Source organism: Pyrgilauda ruficollis, unplaced genomic scaffold (assembly GCF_017590135.1).
Source record: "Pyrgilauda ruficollis isolate IOZ18807 unplaced genomic scaffold, ASM1759013v1 scaffold3, whole genome shotgun sequence".
NCBI lineage: Eukaryota > Metazoa > Chordata > Aves > Passeriformes > Passeridae > Pyrgilauda > Pyrgilauda ruficollis.
In genome coordinates, this window is record NW_024524377.1 from 17910646 (window position 1) to 17931421 (window position 20776).

The 20776-nt window shown below is 35.7% G+C and overlaps 1 protein-coding gene across 2 annotated transcripts in view; it reads right to left on the bottom strand.

Annotated features, from left to right (window-relative positions):
* TLK1 (tousled like kinase 1) overlaps nt 1-20776 on the bottom strand; it is a 67957-nt gene that overhangs the window by 17119 nt on the left and 30062 nt on the right. For both annotated transcript variants that reach the window (XM_041473179.1, XM_041473177.1), the window contains exons 4-12: nt 17162-17237; nt 14579-14625; nt 14114-14200; nt 12946-13035; nt 12017-12109; nt 10708-10818; nt 8897-9033; nt 7396-7584; nt 45-111 (exon numbers count right to left, since the gene is read on the bottom strand). In XM_041473179.1, coding sequence (XP_041329113.1) covers nt 45-111; nt 7396-7584; nt 8897-9033; nt 10708-10818; nt 12017-12109; nt 12946-13035; nt 14114-14200; nt 14579-14625; nt 17162-17237 — 897 coding nt within the window. The remainder of the gene's footprint in view (nt 1-44; nt 112-7395; nt 7585-8896; nt 9034-10707; nt 10819-12016; nt 12110-12945; nt 13036-14113; nt 14201-14578; nt 14626-17161; nt 17238-20776) is intronic.

Consider the following 20776-nt stretch of genomic DNA (forward strand, 5'->3'; position numbering starts at 1 on the left):
CAGTACTAATTTTTATGGGTTTGGCCATGATTTAAAAAACATACCTTTTTGAGATGTCCTAATCGAAGCTTGAAAATTTCTTCCTGTTCATGGTACTCTGCTAGAGTCAAACTGAAAAATGAAACAATCATGTAATTATAACTTTATACAGTGGTAAACAAAACAATAGCATTTTTACTTTAAAACTGCCGTATATCCAGTATCTTGTTATTTAGAAGTCACTAGAAGTACATTTTTGAACCATCTGAACCTCTTGGATTGTCATTTCAGGGTCAAAACATACCTACAGATAATATTGCAGAATGCCTATATTTGGTATTCTGCAATATTAACTGCCTCTCCCACTGAATCATTTTGCTTCTTCCAGACAGCCTGTTAATTACCTAGCTGCATCTTGAATCATATCACCATCCTAGATTTTAGCTGATGCTATTCCACTGCTTGGTTCTCAACTCTAATGCATTCTGAAATTAGACAAGAATGATAACACTGGATTTCTGAGCTGTGATTTACAGACAGTAGTGCAAAACCATACACTTCAAGTTCATTGGCACTACATTTTGCATGAAACCATAAATTCAGCTTTGAATTAACACGTGATTCTCCTGCTTGTTCTCTTTGCATCTTCCTTTTCTCAGCAATTTCTGGCTACAAATAATTCAGTAGTCCCTCATTGTCTATAGACTTGCTCAACATACATACTGACATAAAGTCAGTTACCATGCAGTGAATCTGGACTGTTTGCACAGACCTGCAAACTGATTGCATGCAGTATCCATCTGATGAACAAAAAAGACAAACCACCCAAAAAATAAACCCAAGAGACTAAAGTTCCAGATAGGAAACCATGCACATATGAGGAAGAGAAACAGGGGATGTGGAAGCAGAAAGAGGTATGGCCTCCTTGAAAGGGTTCACATAAATCCCTACAAAAGAAATTAGAATTACACTTTTTATTGTTTTGCCTAGACCTAACACTTGTTGCATGATATAAAGCTAAAACTCCCAGTATAATATGTCCTCACAAGGTCCGTATTTCTGTGGGTTTAACTATCAGCTGGGCAGATCGTTATGCAAGGTGGTTAGAAGGCTATACATGCTGTTTATATTGCAAGTCTAAGGACTAGAATGTCTTGAGAATCACCAGCAGTCTTCCCAGAGATGAGGGACACTAATTCAGATTTCTCTTACAGCTAATAACAACCAACTTCAACAAAATTTGCAGAAATCTTATAGACTATGAGACTTCTTCCTCCCTTTTAAACTTCAAGTTCACCACAGTTTTCAGAATTCCAACACCTGTATTCTTATCCCATCTCAAAAGTTGTTGATAAAGGAGTGCATCTTTTTCAGACAAAATCTGGTGGTTCTGAAGCTTTCCTAGAGCCCTTTCCATTCCTGTTATTATGAATACCGAATTTTGCTGCCCATTTTCTTATTTGACCAGAACAGAAAACTGATTCAACCACATCTCAGTGAAATTATTGAGGGTTTTTTTGACCACACCATCTAAATTTTCAAAAAATTGGAAAGAGCCTCACAAGACTGTAGTTATTTCATCAGCCTCCTGGGTCTGTAACATATAGGAAACACTCAGATCAGGTGACAAAAGCACCCATCATCACATCCTGTCAGAATGTGAGAGGCAAGCAATCGTTTCTTTTAAGACATGTCATACAAAGTTACCCTGCCTTTTTTTTTTTTTCTTACTGGAATTCAAAGCAATCTTGTATTACAGTCAATAGACACCCCCAAACACTCTGAAGGCAATGGAGGGAGGAAATTTGCCTCTCCGAGAAAGGCAAAAGGTCTCTTACTACCAGATTTTGAGACCTAACATTTAAATTCTTTTCCTAGCAGAATCTCCTCTGGGTTTAGACAACGTATGCTACATATTAAAAGAAGAGGCATTAAAGCAAATGTAAAATGGGCTGTCTCCATAGCTAGGAAAGCTGGCAATGTACTTGGACTTAGTACAGTCCAAGCAGCAGCATGAAACATAAGAAACAAATGCTCCAATTCCTGCTGTAATACATCTACTAGCACTGTCAAAGAAATGCAGACCATGCTACATGAGTGAAAACAATATCCCCAACACTTTTTCAGTATTTCCATTAAACAGCAAACTAATCTAATGTGGATTAATTTCTCAGTCAAAAAAGACCAATGCCAATGTTTACAAGGTTGAGTACTGTCGCTTCCAGATTCTTGTCTACACTATAAATTACAGGTTTCCAGAAATACTGATAGTAAAGTTTGTCTTCCTCAAGAAAAAGAGTATTTTAGGTGGCTTTGCAAAGCTGAATCACCAGTAAAACACACTCAAAATATGAAGTTTGTGACATGACTTATCAGAACTTTCAGTGAACACTGAGAGCCCTAAAACCACAGCTCCCCTTAAAAACTAACATAATATGGAAAATTTGGTCCTTTTTATAAAACCTGAGGTGTCCACAGAGAGTTACAAAGCGCCTAGACCGCTCTAGCAAGTATCGCCTTTCAGAAAGTCCTGAAACAGCCCCCTTGAGCACAGAGCACAACTTTGGATGTCATATTGAAAACATTAAGATTCAAAGTCACTCTTTCCATGTCTCTATGCCACAACCCAATAAATGATTGTTTTCCATTTTTCTATTTCCTTACAAATCTAACACTATTAGAAGCACAGCATGTTTCACAGCAATCTGAAACTGTCATTACTGACCACCACATTTTGGAGAAAGGCATATAAAATACAGAGCTGTACATACATATAGTCACTTTAGATTTTGTTCATTTACTTCTCAAAAACAAAACCTTATTCTCTCATACTCAGAAACACTTTTTTTTAGGAGTCTATTAGTCTTTATCTAAAAATACAGTGTACTTTGTATTAAAATAGCACACAACTAAGAGCAGTAAGCCGATAACAGTGTCTGTTTTCTGGCTGTAGGCGACCAGCTCACTGCACAGTCTGAAAACATCCTACCAGCCTACAGACTGGCCCCCATCAGCCCACCACTTTCTACCTGCATCCACTCACCACACCTTTTGCAGGGCAGTGGCATGCTGGAGGCACCTTTTGAAAACAGAATTACAGAATCACACAATGTCTGAGTTGGAAGGGACCTTAAAGATCATCCGGTTCCAACCCTCCTGTCATGGGCAGGGCTGCCATCTACTAGATCTGGTTGCTCAGAGCACCATCCAAGGCACCTACTACACACCATAGTTTCCTGCAGAAGGGGTTGCTCATTTAATCACCTGAGACAGACAGGTCTCATCAGACATGGAGGGAGAAAGTTTGAGGAGCACAGGGTAGGGACATCAACCAGAGACAAGGCTGCCATTTTAAGCTGGATAGTCAGGCCTGGGGCTAATCTGAGGAGCACTGGGGAAGAAGGGCAGCTGGGAACAGGTAGCATGAATTAATATGGCAACAGTCTGGTCCTGACCATGATCTTTTCTGCACAAAATTACTGTGCAATAAATGCTGTATTTTAGTAATTTTAATTTGGCTGCTTTTTGCAGCCAAATAAACTCTGAAACACATGCAATAAATTCTGGAAATTCCCCAAAATGCACTGGACATCTTCTGTGTATGTAGCATGATTCTTCCGTGACATAAAGGTCCACGATGCACCTCTCTTACTAGTTGCTGGAAGAAAGTTGATAGATTTCTTGGCCTGAAAGACTTGATTACCAATTAAACTTTTTTTTAAATTAGAAAGAATAAGCCTTTCAGAGCTTATGTTTTCACCACCAAATTTCAAAGGCTTTGACACAATATACATCCATTGACATAACTAGTCTTCTCTTCACGTCTTCCTCACAAGTGCAGGCAAAACCTTCTACAATCAAAATTCTTTTACTAGTGGGTACAGACAAGACAAAAAACCCAAACTAGCCACGTGTTCCTTGGTTTTCACCATGATCAAGCCATTTAGTTTACAAGCATCTCTCTTCCCACCGCTGCCCTGCTGGAAAATCATCCTGGATACACAGGCACAGCAGAATGCAGCCGTGCTCCCAAACAGCCATATACACATCCAATACAAGTTTTCTGGCTACAATTGCTGAAGCTCTTCCCTTTTGGTCCAAGCTTATTCTCACTCCAGTTCCCTAAATTTCTACAAGGATGAATAAACTCCAACCAAGTCAAAAACTTTCATGATGCCTTTTCACTCATTGTTTCCATGTTTGCCTTAGAAATAGACTGCCTCAGGAAAGGAGCTGTCTTTAGTCATCCCGTAAAGCCCAGACACATTGTTGGCACTTCAGCCTGAAGAAGTGTATATTTATTTGTTCCATACAGAACAGAATGCTCCTGCTATGATGCGTTTGTTCAGCCACAGTAACAAACCCTGCCAGCTCTCTCTGCTCTCCTACTCCAAACTGCACGCTTGGACAAGGACGCATGCAGGCCACCATGGAGGAACTGGGAAGCACTTGAAGAGATGACAGGGAAGTGAATACAACTGAAATGGCTGAAGCTGCAGAAGAAGGATTCCACCACCTAAACCAAATAAAACATTGCTCCTACAAACTGCTGTCTCATGAAATAAGAGACGCTCCAAAAGGTGGGGACTTGCATTATACTCTTAAAGAATCCTCTCTCACATCTCCAAAAAATTTAGAAGAGAGTTTTCAAACAGATTTTTTTCCAGGGCTATAAAGGCAACCTCTACTTCAAATAATTTTTTTTCTTTGAATATATTTAAATTTATTCCTTTCACGTAAGACTAATAAATTTACTTTGTTCAGTAGAAATCAGAACTCTCAAAATTGAAACTGCTTTTTAGTTTTGGCTTAGGCCACAAAAAGGAGAAGAATGATGGAAAGCCAGGACAGTGTTTAGACTTGTGTGTTCCATGTTACTGGAAGCACCAAGCCACCATTCACTCGCAAGACACTGGCAAACTGGCCACTTTTATAACAATAACTTCAGAGCAAAAAGTCTGCTTTTACATTCCTATGAGAGACCACCGTAAACTCAGCTAAACTAAAAAAATGTCCTTATTAAGAATGCCTCAGGGAACACCTTCAGTCTGTTTCAAAATAGTTGACACCTGTTGGCAGACAAAGCTTCAATACTCCTGATTGTTACAAAGCTGTAAATCATTTTGTCTCATCAGTTCCAGAAGCTGGATATATTTTTTAAAGCAAACAATGCAGTGGTAAAGACACCTATTGGTAACAAACCCTATCAAGTTGTTTGTATGTTTTAAATAAACTTGCTTGATCACTTGCATGTATGTTGTATTAATCCACTACTGGTTTAGCTCATTAATCTCAAGCAGCTCTGCATTTCCTCATGCCTCATAAAAACAGAACCTTTTCCATTTGACTATACTAATTAAGATCATTACAGTCAATGTAATGCAGAAACAGTGATAAGCAATATAATAGGAGAGAATCACATAGAGCACATGACAAATTTTCTCTAAAATGGAAGTGGATAATTAATGTCTTACCAAGACACACAAAACAATTGTGTACTGAGAAGCAGCAAGGAGTCAACACATAATACTACAATTCAGAGTTATAACAAATTCTAAATACAAAAAACTCCTTTCAAGTAAAGGCTTAAGAGCGTAATGTGGCTAAATGACTCTGTGACCTCAGGATGCACTACAGATCTCCTCAAAGATCTGAAACAAAATTTATAAGCTTATGATACAGGCAAGTAATCTCATATCTAGGTTACATAATGATCAAACTATGATAGTTAAATGCAAAACAGTTTTGATTCAATTACTGCTTATATTTTTGCTAGCATTAGATACAAAAGGACAATTTTGATTGTTCTCCTGACGATTCCCTAACAAGCAAGCATTTTCATGTGTCATTTAACATGTAACTGGTTAAGCCAGATGAAATGAAAATTTGCAGTCTTTAGTAAATTGGAAATTATTTAACACCATGTAACACCAGAAAATATTCTGAAGTTTATTACCAGGAATTCATCTTGTCCTACTTAAAAATTAGAACATGTTGTCTGTATTTTCCCCCAGTTTATATTTCATCATCTCTCAAAGGAGCAATAAGATTATGGGAGTATAACCAGCCAAAAGTTAGCAAATAAAAATTTCTGTAAATTTTCATGTATCTTCCATTACTTAAATGTTACTTTTAATAACAGGAGGGATTACTTTCAAACACACAGCAATATATTTTTAACACAACAGCAATATTTACTGTACTATTCTGAAGTATTAATTATGGTCTAAGAAGAAACACAGGCACTAAGCATTACTAAAAAGTCACAATGAGTCACAATGTCTCTTCAGCTCTCTACCAGAATACGAATAATGCTAACCAAGATTTGCTTACATTGCCAGCCTAACTACTGTATTTTCATGGTATTTTTGTCACAGTAAAACAACTTCACAACGTGAATTTTAAGAATGAGGCATTATGCAAAACACATGCAGCTGTCTTCAAAGGGATGGTCCAAATGTATTTATTCAGCAGATCTAACCAGAGCAATTTATATACCCTCCATCCCCCAGGTATAAATTACTGCCTCCACATGTGAGAGGTGGCAAGTGACTATGCTTAATACAGGTAGCTTACTTCTGCAAAGTAACACAGATTAATTTACTACTCTTTTAAAGCCTAATTATTTACTTTTTACTTAAAAATAAACTAGGAACAGATACACTATCAGCTGCAGCATCTTAGCCTAAAGGGCAGTAACCAATACTTTGAAGCAGCAATTTCATAAAATATTCAAATGACATGTCAAGAACACAACTTCGTGTGCCTTGAATTATAACCTTTTTGTCTGCAGGAAAGAATGTCCCCAGAAAAAACAGAGTTCTTTAAGAACTTTCAATTTTTATGTTTCAATGACAAAAAATTACAACACTGTCAATACATGAAATGCGATCAGTAACTTCTGACAGTTGGTGTCAGGATGTGGCATTCAGAGGGAGAGAAAAGATATTTCCAGTTGTTGTAAGACATGTCTTCACATACTAAAGGCTGAAAAAAGATTTTTTTTTGTCAACTAGATACTGTTATATGGAAAATGATAATCTCCAACTAAAAGAGAAGCTCTTAAACCAATGTGGAGAAAGGAAAGTTCAATCAGTGTCAGTGACATTAGAAGACTAAGAAGCCAGGATAAAGAGACTTCTAGATCAGGATAACATAAGGAACATTGCCTATCCCCAGAAGGGGCCCTTCTCTGGTGACTTTACCAAAAATAAATTATACAACAACTCCATAGACAGTGCAATTGTACAACAACTTCACAGACAGTGGTGCAAATTTCCCCAGCATCAGCAAGTCCTTGGTGAGAATATAGCTGCTGAATATACCGAGTGTCTTTTTATGCTGTTATTTGAATAGAACACACACAGACAATATCTCAGAATTTATGTAAAAGACTGATTGAAATGTTAAACTTACAGCTGTGGTAAATTGGGTCTAACAAAGGGATCGTTTTCTGCCCCATTCACAGCTTTATTTTTCCTCTGCTTGGGTTCAGAATTGGCAGATGGTGCCTGAGAATTATTTGTAGTTGGAGGCTTTCGCTTGGCCAGGAGCTTTCTCTGCCTTTCAATGTCTTCCCTTTGTTGATTCACCCACTCTTGCTGCCTGTAAACCCCAAAAAAAAGCTTTATTAAAGTTTCATCAATTTGCATTTTTTCAAGAACTATCTTTTTAACTGATAAGGCATTTAGAAATTTTAAAAAACTTACTGAACATGTGAAAATGTTTCCTAGGAGAATGAACACCAGTGTTCTTCATCAAGTGGAAAAATTTTGCTAAAGTTATGGCACAATTTACTTTTTAAATATATGATGGTTTCAGGGGGATTGTTTTTTGTAGGTGTTTTGGGGTTTTGTGGGGTTTTTTGTTATGGTTTTTTTTTGCTTTGTTTTTCAAAGTATTATGCATGACTTCTGCACTAGAAAAAGAAAAAAAATCTATCTGAGCTGGTCTGGTAGACATTTTGTACAATAAAAACCACTCCCTGACAGCATCAATAGAGAGCACCTGATTTTTATAGGTCAAATACTGAATTTGATCTGGCCATTCCCAAATAAATCACCAGTTTGGTTGTATGGCAAACAATTACAGCTTTTATGCAAAACACACCTACAGACTGTTTTTAACACTGTTTAGAAAAACAGTGCCCCAGGCAATCCAATAATGCTAAGACTAAATACTGCCCTTCAAAAACAAAACTCTTGGTGAATTACTTCTTAAAATATATGTATTCTTCTATCTATAAATCTATCTGTATCTCAAATCAATCAGACTCATTACCAAAGAACTCCTTTGGAAGCACTGCATAATTATTTTCCCAGACCATCTCTGAGACTCTTGCAGAGCCCTTTTCCCTGGCCCCATCTCTGCTGAAATACCTGCTATGGCAGCTCTTTTCCAGGTGGTTGCTCTCCCCCATCCACTTGCACTAAACCCGGTCTGAGGCTGTCAGATCTATCACTGATCCTTCACAGCTCTAAGAAGCTGGATGCCAGAAAAAACTGCTGCCATGAGGATGTGCAGGTAGCACCTATGTGATCAGTGAGAACTTCTCAGATCTCATCTGTCCCAATAACCACCAGTGATACTTGGTTAGCTTCCTGAAAAATCTCTGATTCACCTTTATAATTCTATCAGCTGAGTTGAATAACTATGTGCTGCCTATTTATTATGCCTACATTCATGCTTTTCTAAAGATGGTTAAAACAAAGTGGAACCAAACTGTTTTTTGAAGGCACACAACCTTAGCATTCCCTCACCTGATTAATGGAGTTCTTTACTTTATTCTCAGTTCAAAAGACAAAGCAAAATACAACATATGAAAAGCTGCTTGAATCCTAGAACATTAGTAATAAAAAAAGTCCACTAGAGGGAAGTAATAATTAGTGAGAACTTTAAGAACATAGCATTGACTAACTTCACAAGATTTTGAAATGCAAAGCCATCTGTCCACTGTTCAGTAAATGAAGCACCATGACGAACTGTTGTAAAATGCCCCAGGCGTAATCTGTCTTGCATGCTCTTCTCTCTGCTTGCCAGCTTCTCCTGTGTGCTCTAAGAAAACAACAAAAAAATTTCATATTTAGTAACACTAAAGTGTTCAAAAAGTCAATAAAACACTTAGGGTTTTTTTCTCCTCCAACAGCCTTTTAAGGCAGGAATAAGAGGAGAGTCAACAAAAATATGTTGCAGTATTTACCCTATTTATTCTAATTTCTACAGAACTCAAGCATCTGCAGTTGCCAGAACCAGTACTAGAGGACAATTTATGCACCAAAAACCCCCCTGAGTTTGGCTGTTTCCCTATAAAGTTTGCTGCTCTTCATCATTAAAAAAAGCACTTTATTTAGAGTATCAGCATCATAGAGGATATAATTAAGATTCTATCTGTACATGTCTACTACAACAAATGAACCGACTCAGATATCATAAAGAAAGCACTTCCTATACTTGGCCTGGAAACTTCCTTGACAGAGCATCCACGTTAGTACTTGTACCAAGTGACCTGGGGCAGGGACCCCTGTGTGGCAACACACTGTGGGCAGGCTTAACTGCACTCAGATATTCACTTGCAGTGACAGAAGCAGATGCTCTTAGAACCAGCACTGCCACCACAAGCATCCTTGGGATGTGACAACCAAATGAGCCTGCCTGCTCTCCCTCAGAGAAAGAGCACTATGAACACCTAATGCAAGGAAACCTTTTTGATTGCTACAAATGCTTGCTTCATAACAAATGTCTATGGCCCAAAATCACACACACAAAAACTGAGAAGTTGTCAGAATAAAGGCTCTTTTCACAAACAGACTTCTAGACTGAAGAAGGGCCTTTCACAGGAAACATCCCTTGTGGTATTCTCAGTCTGAAGGTACACACTTACTATCCTGCCAAACAGATCTGATGCATTCCCTGCACTCCCCTCATGCTGGAACTTAAAAGATCTGCAATAATTTATTTATGACATGCTAGTGAGAAAACTCTCCTGAATCCTCCAATGGCTCGCATTGTGCCATTGTGTATGACAGCAGGATCCAGCAGCTAGCACTAGGGAAGGCACTGGGGCTGTTTATCTTAAACTTTTTTGTACCTTAATTTCTAATAACATGATTTGTTATTAACTTTTAAAGATTTTTCTGAAATAGGTTATTTCAAAGAAGAGGGAGAGAAACAAGATATCCTTGTGGTCTAATAAATTGCTACTAGTTTAAATATAATTGGTGTGAAATTTTTAAAAAGTGATTATTTCATTAATAGGCAGTCATCTTCATTTCCTTTTTTTCAATTAATTCTGAGCTAACATGGCATTTTATCATTTTACATTAAAAATTACTGTAGCCACTTAAGAGTCTCACAAAGAGATACTATCCATCTCCTCTTCACAACAGATTATGTTCAAAAATTCTTTTATCCACTGCGATCTTACAATTTTTCCAGAAAATATGCCATATATTAAATTACTAACTTTCATGATTTGCTATTTTGAATTACTTATGATGGGTAAATCCTTAAATTAAAAAAGGTACATTTCCCACAATCGGAAAAAGGTTAATTGTTTGATTTATCTTATTCAGGTTCATAAAAATATTGCCAGATAGAGACCATGGATACAAAGTTTCAATCTCAAGTGACAAATGTGAAAAAGTTGAAGACAAAATGAAGGAATCGTAACGGAGTTTTACAGCAATCTCCCAGCTTTTATCACGAAGATTTTAAGAGCAGTAAACTTACCTTTTCAATTAGAAGCTTCTTACTCATTGAAATACATTTGTTTAACCTTTCTTTGTATTTTTCAAGTAATTTTTGTTGTTCATCTATTTGTCTTCTAAGATCACAATTAGCCTAATAAATATAGACAAAATATGAAGAGACATACTGAAATACTGGTTTTAATTCAGCTGTCACAGAAAATAAATGTATCTTATTTCACATAACTAAAGTAAGGAACATACATGCGTAAACACACCTACTTATTTAAATAAAAAATTAATTTCACAGATATACCCCTATCTATAGACGGTTGCCTTGATTCTTTTTTATTTTCTTTACATTGTCCTGCATTCTGTACTACAGAGCATTCAGCGTAATGAGAATAAATAAAAACTCTGTACCATTCTCACGTTCAGCTTTCCACTGAGGGCTCCACTTACATTCAAACTGGAAAATTTTAGCATCAGATCTCTATATATGATTTTCAAGTCATGTGAATCCTAACATCTTCAATTTAAAAGAAAGCAAAACTTTCACAATTATAAAAGTTTCAATGATCTATGCAGGAAATGTAACAAATGCCCTGTGATCCAATTATATTTAACTTATTATCTTAAAAATCCCACAACAATATTATTTTGATTTTTAAAAAATTTAAAAATAGTTTAGGCTTGTCTATCCCATATTGCTGAACATGTGTTAAAACAATCTACATATACAATTTCATAGCACATCATTGCATGGGGTAATATTTTTATGTATTGTACATATGTATGTACACATACAAACAATAAACAGACTACAAAGTGTGAAATACAGGTTTATTTCATTTTTCATATTTCTGTATATCCCTTCTCCAGTGTTTCCTTCAAGAGCATAAACATTAAGATTTTTTTTTTCTGAAAATAGGTCTCATAGTTTTCGTATTGAAAGTAGCTATTCATTGCCTGTATTTATTTCTGTCACAATCACCTCCATTCTGAAAATGCCAACAATTGTTCCACAGATAATGGCTATTCACAATTAGAACCAAAAAAAAACCCCAAAACCCACCCGTTAGGTCAATTATAGTAGGAATTTAAGGAATTAATCAACTGCCTGCAAATGGCATTGGCTTTCTTTGCACCTTCAGAAGTCTAGAAACATATTTAATCAAAGCTGAAAAAAATGTATACATTTCATTACATAGACTTCTTAGATTTAAGAAAAAAATTACAAAAAATTACAACTTGTTATAGCTTTTTAAGTAATTGTTTAAAAATCTAAGAAATTGTCCTCCTATTCAGTCTTCTGTTCTGAATGAATACCTTTACTTATGTCCAACACTTACCCTGAGTAAGTCATCTATACGACCTTCTTTCTTTTCCAAGTCTTGATTTTTATTACTTTCTAGTGCAGCTAATTTCAGCATTGTGAGATCAGTCTAGAAAGAACATTTTTAAATATTTATCCTTTCCTTTTACAACTACAGCATTATTCTTTGTATTCTTATTAGGCAGAGAAATAAACTACTTTAAAACATTCAACAAGACCAGAAAAATCTTATTTTCAGGTGTTTGGAAGTGTCATTAAAGGTTCTTATTAAAAATCACTTTCTCTCTTCATGAGGACAACTGTGAACAGTTGGGACAAACCATTAACAGTATTAAAAGATTTCATCACCAACTGAGAAGTTACTGTTCAGAAAAAAGCATAAAATTGGAGCAAGAACATAAACACCAACTAATTAATTTCTCTGTATTGGTCAACAGGTGAAGCAGCCTTTTTCTGACTAACATGAAAGAACAGATCACATCAGAAATGGCAGAGAGAACGAAACAGTTGATTTCAGCTTTTAAAAGCCATGTCAGAATTGTGTTGATCATTTTGATTGCCATCTCATCCATCTAATTTTTCTTCTTCAATGTCGGATTTTAAATGCAGTATGACAATGGCAGCTGTCAATTCAAATAGTGCCTGAAAAAGCAGCTTCTACTTCTAAAATCACACAACAGCTAAAATCTTGAGCAAAAACCTACCAATGCCATGGTCACCTGTGCAATCATGAAGAGCCATGCTGGGAGCTGAGCAAGTGCAGAATACAAAACTCACTAGAGATATTTAAATTACAAGCCGCTGAACTTAACCAAAAAATACTTTGGTAATTTTAAAAAGCAAAGCTTTTGAAAGTCTTTAAGAGTTGATAAGAAGTTAAAAGACAAAGAAATAAAAATAACTATTTTTTTTATGCAATCTAAAGTGATCTACTCAAAAAGTTACCTGAGTAATTTTAATAGATAACTGCTTTGGTTGTGTGAGAGGGTGGTCCCCAAAAGCTAATGAAGTAGGAGAAGGACTATTCTGTCGAACCTGAAAGGCATGAAAGCAAAGTATTTTAGATACAGCTGCAGTACTTAATTATGAGCATAGCCTTGGTACAACTCTTGGCAGGAACATCTCAAAGAAACAGAGAAATAAGGTATTTTTGTACACAAGCTGCTACTTGGAGCACTGCATTGAGAGCTATCAGTATGGTGTTACATACCACTTGCCGTTCAGGAAGGATGCAATATATTCTCTGAGAAAACTAAGATTGTCACTTTTGGGAAACAGACTGAAAGATTTAAGACAATACAAGACTGACATAAGGTGATGTTAGTCTTACAAAGACTTATTTTTCTGATTCTGAGTTTTCACAACTCAAGAATAATGTGAGTTATTTTTGGGATCTTTTGTTCTCATGGGAGAACCTGAGAGGGGAAGCTAGTGCAAATCAGAAAGCAAATCCTGTTAATGAACGTAGTTTGTGTGAATGAGACCTTTTTCAAGCTGAATTCCAAAATCTGCATTACACTCCATATTACTGGCAACACCAAGAGGATGCCTGAAGTTGAAAGCACATGGAATAAAAGCTGAGGTCTACCTTCAGAGAAAACAAATCTTTTCTGTAACTGGCAAAATTCGTTCAGCCATTTAGCGTGTTGGTATGCTGAGCACTGAAATTGTGCTTATGAGAAGGAAAAAAATGAATTAGCACAACCAAAGAGAATTTTAGAGGCAGATTAGGTATCAATTATTGAAAAAAATTACAATTTATCAAAACTGGAGTTTTTAAAGCCCCAAGCTAGGGGTCCAAGTTTCCTTGTAACAAAAAAACTCCCCTTTTTTGTGTGAGGCCTATGAATAGACACACAACACTTTAACATTTATTCAACGTTTTATATAACTACATTGTATTTTAAAAGAAGTTTAAGAAAAAATGACCCAGTGTTAATAGAAAAATTTAGTTTTAATACTTAATTTGATTTCTTTTTTCCTGTTGGAAGAACAAATTTTTTCCCAGGACTCGTTCCTTTGAAAACTCCCCCCTTGAATACAGCTTATTTTCAATTTTGCTATTTTTAGGCTATCAAACTATCTCCTGCAGTTATGAAGTTCCCAGACTTACAGAAGAAGGAGCGGAATGTGAGTTCTGAGGAGAGCGGATTGCAGGAGGCACGCCTCGCACTGGACTCGAGCCGTTTCCACCTTGGTACTGTAGAGCACACACCGACCTCCAATTAGTCAATCTTCTCAAAATACATTATACATCTCCTGAATGTACACAGTACATTCTACATCTCGTCTGTACACAGAATTTGTAAATCAGATTGTATTATTTTTATCAGTGCAATCTTTAGCTGTTTAAAGAACAGTGTGAAAGATAGTGGTTTTTGTATTTTAGTTAAGGCTCCAACAAGAGATGACTGCATCTCTACTTCAAGGTTTAATACTCAGGTTACATAAAGAAAAAAAAACTAACTTCTCAAGAGGCCTGTCCATTACAACCAAAAATGCTGTAGCATCCAAAAAAAGCTGAAAGCATATTTTAGAAGAAAACTTAAAACCAAAGTAAATGTTACAAAACTCTTACCTCAAAATAGTCACTAATTTTGTGACCACGTCCCCCAATATTCTTTCCTGCAATAAATACAGTAATACATTAGAATTGGTTAAATAAATTACTTGTGGAGGTGTCTTACATTTTTACCTATAAAATAATTATAGTAAAATCTTACCACTTGTTAATTGGTTTTCTTTGATGTGGTAATATGTGATGTCCCTTTACAGGTAATGAGGGATTGCCAAAACCAAGGGATTTGCATATTCCATTCATTGAGAAATGAGATATTAAGTCACCCACAATTCCTAAACCAGTTTAGAGTAGACTTTACAGAAACCCTAAACCTCTTAAAGATAACACAAAACTCACCTGTCATCCTACAGATCAAAGCTTCAGCTCTAAGTCCCTCTCCTTTTCAAGGACTACCTCAAAGTATCAAATTGACCAAGTCCACTAAGATTATATATGCCAGGTGAGTTGTTATGCCCAAATATTCTGCCCAAGGATTTTCCTAGGTGCCAGTAACAGTGAGGGCATAGGGAATGACAAGTATTTTCAGTCCTCTTAACCTGATTATGAATTGGGTAACTCACAGTGTTAACTAGGGAAATAAAACACCAGAGACTGAGATTAGAATTTATCTTAAATGGATTGAGACTGCAGGAGAACTAACACGAATTCTATTTCTTCAACAGGAGGACCTGACTCAGACTCTGGCATTCCAGAGACTGCACCTAAATCTTATCCAATGCACAACTGTTTTCTTCTGTTTGGCCCTAAGATGACCAACAAATCTTAAGACTAGGCTTTTCTCCTGTAGAACTCAGACAACCTGTTAGGAAACATCCTGGAAATGGACTACTGTTCAAAGCTCTTTACTTTATAGAAAGAAATTTTTGCAATATATTAGGAGATCATTACTCATAGATCCATAAATTTGATTTCCAAATATTTCCAAATGTTTTTAGCAAACATTTTCAAGCTTTTCTATTGTTTCAGCCCTGATGAATTCTCTCTAGTTCAATATACCTCTGTACTGACACTGCTGCATAATGCTGTGTCACTAAGAAGTAACATAAAAAACCAGAAACATTTGGCAGCCCTTTTTGTGTCAAGACTTTTAACAGAAAAATTTAGATAAAATAATTCCAAGACCTAGAACAGCACACAGCCAACTTCTCCAGTAGTTACCCAGTCAGTGCATGTATTGCTGCTATTTCCCTCCAGCCAATTCTTTACCTACCCTGTAATTCTGCTAGTGACTTCTGTCCTCATGCTTAACTCTCATATATCATTTTATCACATTTGCATTCATGCAGGTGAAGGAGACAGACTGCATTCCTCTTCAGTATAGAAAAATCTATTTGATGTCATGTTACAGAGCTCTGCACTGAAGAAGTATGTCAAATTATTTTGGCACAGCCAATTATGAATAGATTTACACTGATTTATACCACCTTCCAATTACTTCTATGTTCTAAACAATCCTTTTCTTCAACATTTATGGATTAATTTACATATTACATAGTCAATATCCTGGGTATGCAACTTACAAGAGATTGATTTCCTGTTTCTTTTTTCCAATACAACAGGAATTTTTGCTGTGCTTCAACTGTACTGTACCACACCAAGAGGCTGCAGTTTCTTAGGCCAGCTCCTTGAGAATATTGCAGTGCAGACTACTCAGTTTTACTGCTGCTGACAGTAGAACTGTGATATTATAATCATGTTTTCTATATTAAAAAGGCCCAAAAATTTCCATCATCTCTAATTTAAACACTCATTAGTAAGAGGAAGGATAAAGTACTAGAACAATGAAAACAGGAAAATTCATTCAGGTTCTTTGAACAAAGCAGGTGTCTACAAAGTAACACTTAGAAAGAAATTAATTTTAATCAAACAACATGATTATTCTACTAATAGCATGCTGCATCATGAAGACTTCCAGATATGGAACGCATTGCTTTATATCTGAAGTGACATTTTCTAGCTGTTAGAATGAATAAAGCTGCAACAGATGTTATCAGAACTATTTCAGCTCCCCTTCTGATGAATTTTTGTCTTGAGGTTAAATTTCCACCAGTTCTCACCCAAAAGTCACACAAAAGAGAGGAATGGCAAAACCTAAAGTTTGTAAATATTAAATTAGAAAACAGTCTCATCATTATTTCCTCACCCCTCTAAACTACTACAATCTTCCACAAAAAAGGAAGAATAAAATTAAGTTCTTATATATACACCTGTAAAACAAGCACCAGATACTGTAATCAGTAATCCTTTTTCCCCCTTATCTACTGAAAAGAAATTCAAACCACAAGGTATTTTGCATGAGAAGAGTTGCTCTAATTCTTAAAAAGATTACAGAGTTGTATCATAGCTGTGAGTTACACATGCAGTAGCTCATGATTCTTTTGGGTAATTACCAGTCCCATTCATGTTTTACTTCCCCATCCCTTCCAGTGACAAATGGGAGGGTGAAAAGAATTCATAACTTACAATCCAAAACGTAACAGCCATTTTACTGTTGTAAGCGAAAACACAGAACTTTTGAGGCTCACAGTCAAAACTGTATTACATGCAATCACTACCTAGTCAATTTACATTTTAATTTACCTTGGCTGCTTTCACTCTGAGTGTCTGCTTTTCTTTTTCTTCCTCTGGAAGGTTCTGACTGTTTCTTCTCTGGAGTCTACAAGCAACAAAAAGAACATGATGCAACATAGGCTCTATTTATTTGTATTATTGCTGTATTATTATGAAATAAATTTAAATTCTCATCCATAAAACATGATTTCACAATTCAGCAGGGATGCAATTTCAGATGGTAGTTAAATTAGACAATATGATCTTTGGTCAATCAGGTACAAGCTAGAAGAAGTATTTAAGAAAGTGAGAAGTAATTCTTAAAATATTTGCCAAAAGGCAATTCCACATATTAATTTTTAAGCAATTACTCCTTTTCATTCATTCCAGGGTTTATGAACACACATTTTTTGTTTCATTTATGTTTATATTTTACCAAGATCTCTGTATTTTAGTGTGCATGTTTTAAAGCTTAATACTTAAGTGAAATAATCTGATTTTTATGGTGTTTTCTACACACTGCTGTAGCATAAACACAAAGTTCCAGTACTTCAACAGGAAGCCAATAATATTACACTTTTTCATAAGTATAGAAGATATTTCCAGACTAATAAAAACTGTATAGATTTCTAGAATCTGCTGAGAATTAAAAAAGAAAAAGAGGAAAAAGTAGAAAGCAAAAATTGCTCAAAATGTTAATATCTATCCACTTAGAAAGTGTCGTCCTCCCCATATACTTTTATCTCAAGGAAAAGAAAATATCAATGGTAAGTGAAAAAATACAGATCTGTTAATATTTCTGGAATAAATTTTTCTATACAGTTGCCTGGAAATTACAATCACCATGTACAACACAGATAACAAGAAAGGGCTGTGATCAGAAGCATCCTAAATTATATCTGCTCCTCTTTGATCTAAGGTTTCAAACCAGTTAGTCTCCCCAATTTAAATAATAAAAGCGGCTCTTGTTCAGCATATTGCAGCTCTGTGTGTGTGTATTCTTCATGGTGCCTCATACATAGCTGGAGAAAGAATAGAAGACGTTACATGAACTATTTTACCAGTAAACCAAAGGTCCTTAATAGTTCAGGTCCTTAAATCTGAGATCCGCGACAAGATGCTTCATTCTCTCACGATACTATCATTTTCTCATTTTATTGTATTTGTCATTTGGTGCTCCAAGTATGCTTTCTTAACACAGCAAATTATATCAACATTCAAATTTCAACCATCAGTAAAATAATTTCAAGGACCTTTCAATTCCAAAATCTTCGTGTTCAAACATGAATTTACTACTAATACCCAACGGTATTTATGTTGCCAACAACCACTTCAAGCTACCTGTGATCCCTAGAAAATTATTAGTCTATAAAAGAACAAGCAGGACAAGAAAGGTCTTCCTTACCTATACCATGTATTTTTTATGTGTTTTGACTTTGTGTGTAGCTTCATAAAGATGTCTTTGGAAGTTTTACAACCATAAATGTTGTATTAGCAGGCTGTAAATTAAGTTTAAATTAAATATATTTTATTTTAAATAAACTCATCCAACTGACATCTGCATCCTCTACAGTCTATCATACATTAGCAAAGTATGCAACACTGACACATGGAAATGGAGTAACCTCAAGACTATTGATTCTAAAAGCAGAAAGCATAGCTTAGAAATTTAACTTCAATAATTTGGAATTATTGCCAGGTAAATAGGCAACATTAAGCTACCTTTCCACAAACTAAATTGAAACTACTTAAACAGGCATGTTATTCTTGTTTTCCAACTTTCAATTCTGCAGTTACATTCTAATGTAGTAATTTTTACTTACCATATCAAGAAAAAAAAAAGTTTAAAACCTAATTAATGACAAAACACATAAGATTTCCCCCACCAAAACTAGTTTCCAGCTGCTGTGGCTTGTAAAGCCAGCCATTTAAAGAGGTTTATAGTTTTAAAACTCAAGTAATTCATAAATGTCTATTTCCTTAAGCTCTTCTGATTTCTTTCAGTGTTTAATTTAACCTTCCAAACCAGAAAGTACTAGAACACTAATGAGGTTATTAATGAGGTTACTCAACAAGGTCATGTTCCCCTTTTCTAAGCACAAAATTCGCATGATAATGTACAGCACACATCAATCACTAGAAAATGTACTCCAAAATCCTTCCTAATGAATGGAGTCCTATGAATTACAAGAAACTGAAGACTAATGGGGCTGGGGAGTATGTCCCTGATAAATGAAGACTGAAGCTACTTTCTGTAGCTGCCAAAGTATTTACACATAGCCAAGATTTAGATTAAAATCTTACTATTTCATAAGCAAGACAAAATACTTTTAAGGTTACCCAATGCTAGATTGTAAAGTTATATTAAAGTCATACACAGCTTGGCATACTAGCAGAGCCTCATACATCTTGGTCTTGATCATAGTTTTCCCTTCAATTTCACTGAGCTTCCCCTGAGTCCTCCCTTCACATTCACAGATTTAATGCGCCACTTCATGATGAAAGCACAGAGTAATGACATGAATGCATCATCAGGGTTTGATCAGAAATTGACACTCTTGCTAGAAATTAATTTCAATGATTCTGAGATTTGCATAACTACTTTTTTTTTTTCTCCCAAGACCTACTGTAATACAACAATGCACTTTCAACGTCAAATGATGGCAGTGCCTCCCCAGTGAGTAAGTCTGATTTCCATACTACCATCACTGTTACTATGAAACCTTCAAGGTCATGCTATGAAAACAAACAAAACCAACACAACAAAGCAATTCCACAACCTGTTTGCAGTACTAAGATCTAGAGCTTACTTTTTATGGTACTTTAGCATGTAAGTAACTGGATGTAATTTTAAGAACTGTAAAAATTTATTAACATACTTGCTATTACAATTATAATAGAGTGAATACAACTAACAACTTCTGAAGAAGAATCAAGAAAGTGTATTTCACTACTCAATGTCATTTAAGACTCATCTTTCACTGTGCAATGGAGCATAGTGGACTTCTGTGCAGGGACATTTTTGAAAAAGATGTCTGTTTCTATTTAAGAATACAAGTCTTAGAATATTTAGAAGACAAAATATTATCCTTACTCAGAAGCAAGACTTGAGGTTAAAACACTGTGCAGAGACTTTCAAACTCACATGCCTTGGAAAAGCTTTGCCTCTATATCTCATGTATAGAACTGTAAAATAACATTTTCCTACACCGAAAACTTATTATACATCTAGTCAGTGTTCTGAGATCACCCAACTACTCATAGACATGGTTTTCTGTCAAGGAATTGCAATAATGCATCATAACCTTCAGGCTACTGCAGCACATTTCCATTCCCACAGCTACATCAGAACTGCATCACTTCCCAGAGTATTTCTAGGAAAAGCCATTAATAAAAACAACAGGCAGACAGAATCTTCTGGTTAAGAAAATAGTCTATGTAGTTGGATGCATAATCCAGCTGGGAGAGGTGAGGGGAAAAAAAAAAAAAAACATAAGAGTTTTTTCAACAAGAAAAACAAATCACCCATACAGAACTTTTATTTGTAAGGTATCAGCTTTGGGAACCAATTAAATTCACTTGCTGACAGCCCAGCAGAGAAGCATCTTGTAGTGACTGAGCAAATGAACAATTAGGCCCCAACAT